Raw genomic sequence first — 12,270 nt, forward strand, 5'->3', positions numbered from 1 at the left:
TAGTTGTAGAAAGATCTGAATTTACTTGGTGGAAGTAGTGTCATTTGAAGCTAAAGTCTGTGGAACTTCTTGTCATTGGGTTACATTTCGTGAAAAGTGACAAGATTTCAGACCAGCAGAGAGCTACACCAGCAATGGGAGATGGAGTATTGGTATGCCCTTCCTTTCAGACCTTGGCATTATCCTGAGGAGCTATGCTCATCTTAGCTCTACAGAAACCACAATCTAGTCTAGTTAAGGACCTACTTAATGGAACATGTAGATGTTCTATAGCTAATTTTCATGCCAGTGCTGACACTATTACTATCATTTTTATGATATATATTTTTCAGACATTGAGAAAAATGGTTCTAAGTTTTCTAAAAAGTCAAGAGGGTGAACAACCTGTTTAACTTGAATGCTGTTTGTAAGGCTACAAAATGCCAACATGTGCCATCAGTAGGTATAAGGCATCATGACTAAGAGAGGGAAAGAGAAAGAACTATAGAGTAAGAAGATTAAAGAAAGGAATAGGATGGGATAGGATGCCTGGAAGAGCTTTTGTGGGGCGAAAGAAAGAAGGTAATTCTGTAGAGTGCCTAAGTGCCACCAGGAATTATTTTAGTCGTTACACTCTGGAACCTAAATTTACGTTTGTTTAGAAAAATATGGAATAAAAATGATAATTTTTCTGATTATTAGTGTAATTTAATGCTTTTAATTATTGGCGTTGCTTTTTTTTAAGATACTGTTTGTAAAATGTTCTTTGAATGAACTACTTTAGATTTTATTGGTAATTAAAACTAAAGAATTGCTTAGACAGGTATAACTGTATAAAAGTTCCTTCCTGAGATATTTTTGGTGAACCCAAATGAAACATAAAAGAGAAAATTTAAGTGAATTTATTTATAAGAAATCAAGAATATAGAACAGACAACGGCTTGCACTTCTGTTAAGGTTTAGTGTGAGGTCACGGGTCAAGGTACTAATAAGAGTGTTTGGGATGTCTGCTGCCATGAAACAAAATGGAAACTTGATTGATAGCTAGAGGGTTGAAGGGAGAGAGTGTGGTGGAGAAAGCAAAGGTCAGGGAGCCATTTCCCTTCTCTGCATGTATAACAATCAGCTCTCTCCAAAACAACATATAGATGATATTGATCAATATGGCATATGTTGTGCACATTTCTATGAGTATTGTGAAATGTCATTATATATGAAGTTTTAATAAATGTTTTAGTAGTTTGAAAGGTGAAATGAAATAGCTTACAAAAATTGTTGTAGTTTTGATGCCAAATTTAAAGTAAATGCAGAATACCTCATTTACTCATATGATCAAATGTGTATGGTTTGGTCTTAGCAAGATGTTAAATTTTATTTTAAAAACCAATTTGGATAAAGTCGTATAACAAATAAATCCCTCATATTTTTTTTTAACTTTGTAATTTCTTTTAAAATTCTCTTTAAAATAGGTCTGGTTTGCATGAAGGCTAGTAGCTCAGTTGTGGAGTTGGTTATGCTGCTGTGTTCTCAGGTGAGTGACAAGAATAAAAGTGCAATTAAAGTAAATTCTCGCATGAATTTGCAAGGAAGTTATAGTTGTTTTATTAGAAATTTTTCTATAGTAGAGTTTTGAGTTTGCAGTTTTAAAATAATCTTATTTGTATTGCAAAAGGATTACTTCCTGTGTTTGATACTAGCAGATAATTTTAAAGTAAGTGAGAGAAATCAGATAGATGAATGAGAAACAGAAATGTTTACAGTCACATTAAAAAATGTCCAGATCAAATGATCTTGAGATGGCTAAATTTCTTTGCTGCATATATTAAGGTTATAGAAACAGATTTATTTTTATACCTTGTGGAGTGCCACTCTGACTCCTCTGGGAATAATGGGTTTACTTCCCTTTTGTGCAGAGGTTATAAAATGAGTGATAAATAATTTTGAATTCTTGTCATTGCTAATTACTTTTGACATACAGAGTAGACTTGGAAAAACATCAACAAAAATATGGCAGCCATCAAAATAAGATGTAGTAAATAAATTCCTAAAAGCAAAATTGCTTTCAGTGTTCAGAAACCTTATACTTCATGTGGTAAACTTTAATGATTTTTTAAAAACTTATGTAAAAATCATGGATCCTATGATGTTTTCTTTTCTGTTTTGCAATTAAACAGATGAATGTTTTTATTGAGGGTTTTCTTTGTAGTCTTTTAAAAATGATATCTTGCTTGGTAGTAAATTCCCCTACTTAAAACTTTAAAATAGCCTTTTTTAATAGGAAGGATATTGGTCTAGAGGTCAAGGGTTCTGACCCATTTCAAAACCTTTGACCTTCATTTACAACTCTTATGGTTTACTTGCCTGACGAATAAGGATAATGCAAAATTAATGTTTCTTTGCATCGATTTATTCATTTTAGTGCCTATATTGCCAAATTTATTTAGACTGTGCTGATGGACATTTCATGAATACAAATTAAAGAATCATAGAAGGTGTGAAAAATCAATAGTATGTATTGTCAATAAAATGCAGTAAGAACAATTACTCCTAGAGATTACACCTAATGGATTTTTATAATGAACTTGTGAGGAGTACTTATTTTTCTAGTGGGCTTATTATTCTTAAATTCAGTGAGAATCATGTTTTATAATTTAATCATGTCCTTTAGAAAACTCCATTTCTTTAAAAACCGACTGGATAAAATTTCCCATTAAGTAATCTGATTTGAAATAATTGCGTGTTTGTTTTCTGGATGGAAATTACCATATGCTATTCTTATACTGACATGAAATAACCTTTCCTTTTAAGAAGCATTCACTTACAGGTTTGGATGTTTCTTCACAGGAGTATGAATTTGTTGTTTATAGTAATTTAATTGTTTCATGGGTGAATTTTGATAATGAAGTTTCACTTTCTAGTTTAGAAGAATTGAATATATTCTTGGTACGTGAAAGGTATTTCAGATATAGTGTAATACATAGTTGGATGTTAGAAGCTGAAAAGATAAAGAATGACATGCTTTAATACACCTATTTGTCATGTATGTCACAGTGCCGCTTAATACTAATCAAATCAAATGGTATATGACGATCACTTAGTAGAGTAAGTTGCAACAGTCAGATATTCTCAAAGTTTTTGTTTGAATAAAATACATTATTGGTTATTTGAAGTCTTTAACATTTTTTATGAGTTCTTCAAAAGTTCCATGATGTCTCTATAAGATGTAGGACAGTGTGAAAAATGATGTGAAAAATGAAGCCAGAATTAGCTCCAGATGTATACAGATTGTTCCGGGGTGATAATTACATTTTTCACTTTGAATTTTCTTAATTCAAAGAGGTCAGATTAGCAATCACAAAAGTGATTTATTTTGTTAAGAAGTGAACTGTCTTTTTCTACATTAAACCTTAAGAGATATGAAATTGAATTTGAAGTTGACATTTTGCAGATACTGGGTGGAGATGGCTTGAGTTTGATTGATAATTTTTTTTAGCCTCAGATAGGGTGGGAAGTGAAAAGCTAGCATCTTGCTAAAATTTTAATTAATTTTTTAAGAGGAGATGGAGAGGATTGAGTGCCAAAGATCGAAAGATCAGGTCAAAAACTCCTTTTTAATCACATAAATAATGGGATATGCTTATGAACTTAACATCTGCAAATTTGATTTAAAACTCTACAAATTAGTTGGTGTTAATTTCATGACAGTCAGCCATGTTCTGATTATTTTTCATGAATCCATTCAAAACTTATTTTGTTTTTGCGTTTTTTTTAATGAGTTTAAATTAGCTGCATGTTATTACAAAAGAGAGTTTAGAGCCTAAAGTTAAGAAATGAGGGAATGTTCACATTTGGTTTGCTGTCATTGAGACCAAATAGATCACTACATATTTTCTTAAAACTTCAGCGAGGATTATATTTTTTAATATCCACTCATTCATTAATAGGTTGATTACATGCCTTTTCATATTTTATCCCATTTAATTTTTAACATTGTTAAGGTAAAGTATTATTTAGAATTGAAAGCTTTCTTAAAATACTAAGCATTATATTTTTGAATGAAGTTATATATATACACCTAAGGTTTATTAAATTAGGTTTGTTCGTATATTGAATCTCATATAAAATAATTTAAGAACTATTTTAGCTCCAAAGCCTGATTTAAATCTTATTTAAAATAAGACTGTACACGTTCTTCATGAAACTGTATACTCTCTGATGCATAGAAAAACAATGAACAAGTTCTCAATTATATTTCAGATTCAGTTTTTCACCAGTATATAACTTGTGCCCAATATTTGTTGCATATGTGTATAAACCTTGTAGGAATCTATATGAATTTACAGAAAATGTTAAATAAATATTTCAAGTAATATTACTCCAGCATTGTGTAAAGTGTTTGTATCTTGCTCATTTGACATTAATATCATTTTTGAAAGAATTGACATTGCATTCAAGGCCACTTTATAAAAGCGTTGTGTTGCTCATCCTAATTCAGTCTGACATACATTCCAATAACACTACCTCCCTTCTTGGGTTTAAAGCTAAATTTATGACTGTGCATTGTGAAGTGCATCATTTAAAAATGGTTTCAACCCAAAACATCTAATAAATAAATAATGTGTATGGCTACTCAGTAGTAGACTTTCTAGACTAGAAATCATTCCATCGGATACTCAACAGTCCACTATCGGAGAGGGCTGTCAGATAAATCTTATGGTAGCTGCATTCATGTCCTGTAAATCACATATTATTGTCTGAGCCTTCTGCCAGGTCATCTATTCTTTTCCCATTTATCAGAAATGCATAGAGTATATAGAAAAACTAGAAGCACCATGTAGTCTGGCCTGGCATCCTGTCTGAGTAATTAATTAGCAGCAAAAGTTAATTTAAAATACTGTATTAGTCTGATGTTTCTTTAAAAATTTTTTAATCAAAATATGTAGATTGTTAATATTTTGGGAAATAATTCCTTCACGTGAAGATAATGATAGAAGATTTGGTCATTTTTGATTTAAGTGTTTCTTTTTAGACTTCTGAGTTACTAATTTAAAATTATAATATTCATAATAAGAACCAGATATCACCATTCTTATAATTCTTTTGTCAGTTTTGTGTTAGAATTTTTGCCAGTTAAAATTTTTTCCTGAATCTTTATAATAAAATGTTTCTTTCTTCACTCTCCTATAATTTCTTTTCTCTAATTCTAGTTTTCTTCTTTTTGAGTTTGTCCCTTCTAAATAGGTAACAGTAATGTTACTGCTCTTGGCTTTGTGGTTCATGAACTTCTTTTTATAGTTGTGATCAGTATTTTGAGTAAGTAGATTAATTTAAACGAACCAATGGGGGGGGGGGAAGGAACAGCTCTATACCATGACACAAAAGTGTCCTTTATTTTTAGGGCTCTCTTGCTGTTTGGACCTCATTTTACCACTTTGTTTTGATATCTATTCTCAAGCTATGCTGAACTATTTAAAGTTAGCCAAATGTGCCATAATATTTTTGTCTTACATGTGCGTTTTCTTTTCCTGAAATTTCCCTCCTTCAACTTTGATGACTCTAATTGTTGCCTTCTTTTTATCCTTCAGAATTCAGCTTAATTATGTTCTTCTCAGATCATCGTATCTATAGTTGGTATCTTTTTGCTTGTTTTCATCTTAGCACCCAGCACAGAATGAACCACAAATTTTAGTATACATGTGCTAGTTTGTTACTTTTTTATTGTCAGTCTCCCCCTCTGTACCCTAGGCACAGTAAAGGTAACAACTAATTCTGTTTTGTCTGTTAAAGTATACCTAGTGCCCAGCACAGCCCCTAGCACATGAGGACGGCTCAATGAATATTTATAGTATAAATAAATAATTCATCTCCTAGCTAAATTGCAGTCTCTTCTGGAAAGCTTTCTTTGACTCCCCACTTCCCCACAACTCTAAGTCTAAGTGAGGTATTCATCCAGAACACTTACTGGCCCATATTATAGTAATTTCATTCTTTATTTAAATTGCCTATGATTTTAATCTCTCCCATTAGACTGTAAGGTTCTTGAAGGCAAGCACTGTGCTTTGTTTTCTATTGTATCTCCAACATCCAGCATAATTACCATTTGAACAAATATTTATATAATTGTATAATTAATAAGTGAATGCTAACATTTGTCATAAATCACAATATTTTTGGTCCTTTGCCTTTTGATCTTTTTCATTATGAAATACCCCCATACTTTTGTCTATTATTAAGTGTTCGTTTTTATTGTCAGCTATTTTGTCATTACCAAATACTGTGGTTATATTCATTTATTAAGGTCTTAGTTTTTTCATTTTTCTTTGGCTTAGTCAGATTTACTTCTTTTTAAATAATCAACTTTATTGGAGCATAATTAATATACAATATATATACACACATTTTAAGTGTACAGTTTGATGAATTTTGACAGATACACAATCATGTAGCAACCATTTCCATCTGGAAAGTTCCCTGTGCCTCTTTGTAATCAATCCCCGCCCCTATCACAAGTTGCCACTGATTGGATTTCTGTTACTGTCGATGAGATTTACATATTGTAGAACTTAATATAAATGGAGATTTGCTGCTTTTAATTGTGGTGCTGAGACACTCAAGAGTGTGCTGTATTTAGGGTACACTTCAATCTTTTTCAGTAAAAATTTACTATCCAGTATTAAGAAAATGGTAAGGTTTTTAAAAAGAAATAATTGAGCCAGTAAAACAAAGGATTTTGCCAACCACAAAATAGGAATTTTGACTATAAGTTGCGTATTGGAAATGTAAGTAAATCTTCTTAACTTCCTTATGCATTTTTTCACCTATAAGAAAATCCTATGGTATGGAGCTTTTATACAGCAGGATGGTGAGGCCATTGGCTGTACTTTTAGGATTTTTTGTTTTACCATCAGGCTCAGTTCAAATGCTGTCTCTGCTGTAGAGCTTTGTCTGAATTTATCTGCCCTTAGTCCTCCTATTATGCCTATTTGTGATATTTGTTTTTATTTAGCAGGCATGTATCAAAAATGCTTTTAAGACAGTCCCTTCCTTTTAAGGAAATATAATCTAGTGTGAGAGACAAATAATTGTAATACAACATAGAATTTTATAAGGACTTTAAGAAAAACACAGGGATAGGGAGTAAAGTTAGGGATGGAGCACAAAAAAGCTATTTATTACTCCCTGTTTAATCTAATGCTAATTTTATTTCTGTTCACAAGTAGATCATTTCAGGTTCCTTTGACTTTTAGTCAAATTTTTTTTCTGGGTTTTATCTATGTTTTTATAATTTTTTCAGGATCAATAGATATTAAAGTTCTTAAAACGTTTCCTCTACTCTTTCCAATACCTATATTTTTCCTTGTTTGGATTTGTGTTAGCCTTGTGCTTGTTTGATCAGTTCAAGGCTAGCCAAATTTTCCCATACAGCAAATCCCACTGTGTTTACTGTGTGATGATAATGGATGCTCTGTGAAAAAAGCATACAGTGGTAGATAAATTTGGAAAATGTTGATTTAAATTTAATTAGGTTTCTTTACTGGAAGCCCCCTCAATGCCTTTAGTAAATACATGTATGTGTGTGTGTATATAGAAATATGTATAAATGTGTACTGTTGAATTAGTAATTGGAATAATATTAGCATGTTTGGTCATAGAAGCCTTTGGCCATAGTGCATGTGGACAATTTTTGTTAGTTATAATTTGGGAAAGCTGCTGTTGCATCAGAGGTGAGACAGTGAACAAATGCAGGAAATGCCTCTTTTTCAGTATTCTGCTTCTGTTTTTCTCTGCTTCTCCAATCACAGTGATTAAAGAAAATCATAAGATATGTAAAATTATAACTATTTTCTTCATGAAACACTAATTACTTTTTCTTCGTTCACGAGAAATTCTCTCAGCCACTTGTTCTCTCTCCTTGTGATTCGGACATAACTTCCAATTTATATGTTGTTTCTGAAGGGATCTTCAGAACTCATGATAGTAAGAGTTGGTATTCTTTCTAGAACAACTTAAGTTTAACCAGGAGTGTGTGTGTGTGTATGTATGTATGTACTTATATAAAATATATATTTTGCAATATTTATGTAGAACTAGCCCCAAGTTTAAGGATAAATTCAAATAGATATCAGCTGATTATATAGCTGTTTCCTATATTGATTGAGTGAATCACATTACATTTTAGTCAATACTGTGGTAATTTATGCTCTGTAATGATTTTCAAGTATGTAGCATAAAGTCTAGAAACCAGAGTCAGAATATATTTTGTATTAACGGGATATTACATATATTATTATTGACCCATTTATAGAATTGAACTTTGCTATGCACTTAAAGAGGTCCAAGAGGTCCAAGGAAAATGAAATTAATCTGTATGTGAATGTCATATGATACAGTGTCCTATAAAATAAATTTTCAGTAAATATTTGTGAAAAAGATGAATAAAATTTTAGGAATAGACTCTTTATAATTACACAGCTAAGCTTTACAGTGGCTGGTGCTCCTCACATGTCATGCATTTATCCATTCAAACAACTAGGATTTAAAGTAGCTTGCAATCAAGACCTAGATATAATAAAATTATGAAGTCATTATTAAAGAAGTTAATAGGATTAAAGAATTAAGAGTCAAGAAATCACTCTGATGCCTAAGTCTAGAGTTTTTCACTCAAATCTGTAGTAATTCTATGTTTTATAAAGTATAGTTTGTGTAAAAGGCAATTCCCAGAGATAGTAAACAAAAAGGAATCTATCTTGGTGATCCTTAACCCTGAGAGGTGAGTGGAGAATGTAATGCTGGTAGTTCAAATTCATTCAGGTATATTTAGGAACAATCATTCAATTAATAGATGGGAAGGGAATTTGTTCTTCTTCTGATACGATTTGAAGAACTCAATCTTTGACATGTAAAGATATTTTTGGCATGAGAACATATTTCCAAAATCTCTCTGTGCGTATATTATATAATAAAAATACTCATTTAATATATGTTTTTTTGAATTTACTGTAAATTAGAAGAAAAATAATTCCAAATCCTATTAACTTTTACTCATTTTCAGTTCTGAGTTTAGATACCCCAAACATTGGATTATGAGTTATGAATTTATGAACTTAGGGAACTCTATCTTAGAATTGAATTTTCAGAGATAAGTGCTAAAGAAGTGTTAAATTTGTAGACATAGAGCTGTTTTATGCTTATGCTGTATTATAATTTTTGTTTCTGTCATTAGAGTTAAAACTCCTTGAGGTCAGGAAACCATTTCTTGTCCATATTGTTTGCACTGTTTCTTAGTGTCAGGATCATAAAATATTTAATATATATTTATTAAATAAACCAATATATTTACCTTATTTAGGTAAAATTCCCTTTAAAATTAGTTTGTGAGTTTTTTATTCATTAGAAAGTATTTACTTTAGATAAAAAACAGACACCATTCTATTTAATAATAGTGTTTCCTCTATTCAGTTCTATCTTAATCTGAAAAGGGATTTAGCCCTTAAATGTAGACTTCAAACCCTAATTCTGAACTCTTACCTGTGCTTACTTAAATGTTTTCAGGTAAGAAAGTGATACGTATTAAATCCCTTTCTCTTGATCAGCTTTGGGTCTCAAAAGAAACTGGTTAAAAGAATCACAGCTGATGACCTCTTTGAAGAAATCAATTTTGTGCACATAGTTTTTCCTCTTTCTATAGAATTATTTCTGTCGCCTTTAAGCCATTAGCTTCAGATAGCCCAACATTCATTTCAGGTTCACAGCTTCTGCTAAGAAAGAGAATATGACAAATGTTGGGCCTCTGGCCCTTAGAAATGATGTTTTTACCTAAATAAATTAACACCTTGTTATATATTAAGGTTTCATAAAAAAACAAACCTATATCTAAGTAGAAAGATTCTCTCCTTTTCCTTTCAACGCACTAAAAGGTGCTTGTCTGGCAGCAAATTTGCAAAGTGTATTAAATGTTGAAACTTACACTTTGATATGCTGTAAATAAATCATTCTATTTTCTTTGTAATCAACCTTACTTTTTCCAATGTGAATAGGATTTTGGGGCAATTGGCTTTTTAAAGACCAGTTTATATGTTGCATGGTTCAACTAGGATCAACATAATTTAATATTACAACCTTTTCATAATATTTACCCCTCCTTTTCTTTGTGAGTGTGTTTGTACTTCATCCTTAGAATGTACTTATAGAATAATAGTGAATGTAAATTGATTATCTCTGAGCTTTGTTACTGTCAGTGCTTATAATCTTTTGATTGCAAGTGGATGAGAATTAGTAGGATAGTGATTAACGTCTGAATCAGAAAAACAGGCTTCTAGTACAATCACCTAGTTTGCCTTAGAGCTGCTGTGAGTGTTTTATCTTACAATGGACAAATGCTGTGAGCATAGGTGTTCTATATTGAAATGCTCAGGATTAACTTAATTTTGTGTGCAATAGAAACAGTTGACCTTATAGGAAGGAACTAGACCTTTTGGGAAGGAATTGGAGACCTTTGAATCATGACAGGAAGTCTATGGGAGCTGGAGAGGGTCATTGAAGATTGAAGCTATATTAATTGATCATGAAAAATCTTAAATGCACTAACAATTTTAAAGTATCTGAAATCAGTGTAAGACTGTACTTTATGTTAATACGGTAAAAGTATTTATGGTTTTGATTCAAACTTTTATAATATAACTTGCTTTTATAAAATGGAATCGTTTGTCTCTAAACAACAGCAAATATATTAGAAACAAAATGTCAGACTAAAGTACTGCTTTTTACTTTTAAAAATAAAATGTTCAAGTTGATGGGTTAGTGAACATTAATTGATCTTTATTTGAATCTGAATGCAGAACTTTCCAATATTAATTTAAAGTTCTTTATTACAACCAAAGAGAAGCATAATTTAACTTAGATGCAGGATTTATTCTGAAATACAGGCGTCCTGTTGATTCACTAGCACACTAGGATTTCAAAAACACAACCTTTTAAGGTAAATTTGTGCAACTGGCAGTACACCCTGTGGCTTGGCAGTCTAGTCAGAAGGATGATACCATGCTGACTATATAACTAGATCTTTGAACGTTATTCTCAAGGGTGGTAAATGCAAAACAAAGTAATATCAACTGGCACTTAATTCTGCAAGTTCCCTGCTGATTGGGGTATTCAGTGAAATGGAGCTCTTCCTGACAGGAAGTCAGCCTATGAGTATGGAGACATCTGAAAATAAAGTGTGCTTTAATTTGGCACCCTGCCGTTTTACAACTGGTCTTTTAAATTTGGGATTAGGAAGAGAGTTAGCAAAAAGGAAGAATAAATGGGAATATTCTAAGCATAACATTTTCTTTGGTTTTTATGTAATTATGAATACAGGTCAGTGTCTATTGCTGCTGGGTTTTGCTTAGTCCTTTCGTTTTTTCTATTGCTTCAAATTAATCTACTGAACTTAAAGTATTACAGAAAGGCTAGGTTAAAAGTGTAAAGCTAGAGATGGTCTTTGTTTAACACCAGACTCTCTGATACCTTTGTGAAGGCTCAAGTGTGTTGCCCATACCATATATTTTTTCATAAATAGTATATGATTTAATGGATTTTAGTCACAGTCATCAGAGTTCTTCGATCCACATGTAAATTTTGCTGTCTGTTTCAATGCTTACCCTGTTTGCTTCATTTGGCTCCATGGTAAAATAGTTATTTACTACTTTTTTTTTTCTTTTTTCTGAGGGAGATTGGCCCTGAGCTAACCTCCATGCCCATCTTCCTCTACTTTATATGTGGGATGCCTACCAAGGCATGGCCTGCCAAGTGGTGCCATGTCTGCACCTGAGATCCGAACCGGTGAACCCCGGGCCGCCAAAGCGGAACGTGCGCACTTAACCACTGCGCCACCAGGCTGGCCCCAGTTATTTACTACTTTAGTCCTCTGACAGGTACAGTTAATGTGTAGTAGCATAATTTTGGAAGGGACAATTATTATCTATTAGTAATTACACATATATTCTATCTATTGTGCATGTTTTTAGTCAGGCAGCTATTTTTAGTCAAGCTGCCATTTTATATATGAACTTTCAGAAGCGTGTATGCAATTTTAACAAAATCTGGAGTTTGAACTTTGATTTGGGACTGAGTAAAGAAAGAATCATAACCCTGACAGCTGTTTATTTGCTTTTTTAGACTAAATTCCTCAGCTGCTGGAGGTGGACTATGTAGAAGTGGCTTTTGTCTCTGTTATTGATAACAAAAGGAGAAAGGAAAAGGACGCCTTAGAAGGATCTTAAGGTCCTAAGGATCTTAAGGAGGATCTTA

The 12,270-nt window shown here is 32.1% G+C and overlaps 1 protein-coding gene across 5 annotated transcripts in view; it reads left to right on the forward strand.

The window, feature by feature from the left end:
• LRBA (LPS responsive beige-like anchor protein) overlaps positions 1 to 12,270 on the forward strand; it is a 709,727-nt gene that overhangs the window by 221,307 nt on the left and 476,150 nt on the right. For all 5 annotated transcript variants that reach the window (XM_070261528.1, XM_070261527.1, XM_070261529.1 and 2 more), the window contains exon 34: positions 1,449 to 1,510. In XM_070261528.1, the coding sequence (XP_070117629.1) occupies positions 1,449 to 1,510 (62 nt within the window). The remainder of the gene's footprint in view (positions 1 to 1,448; positions 1,511 to 12,270) is intronic.

The sequence above is a fragment of the Equus caballus genome, chromosome 2 (genome assembly GCF_041296265.1).
Source record: "Equus caballus isolate H_3958 breed thoroughbred chromosome 2, TB-T2T, whole genome shotgun sequence".
Classification (NCBI taxonomy): Eukaryota; Metazoa; Chordata; class Mammalia; order Perissodactyla; family Equidae; genus Equus; species Equus caballus.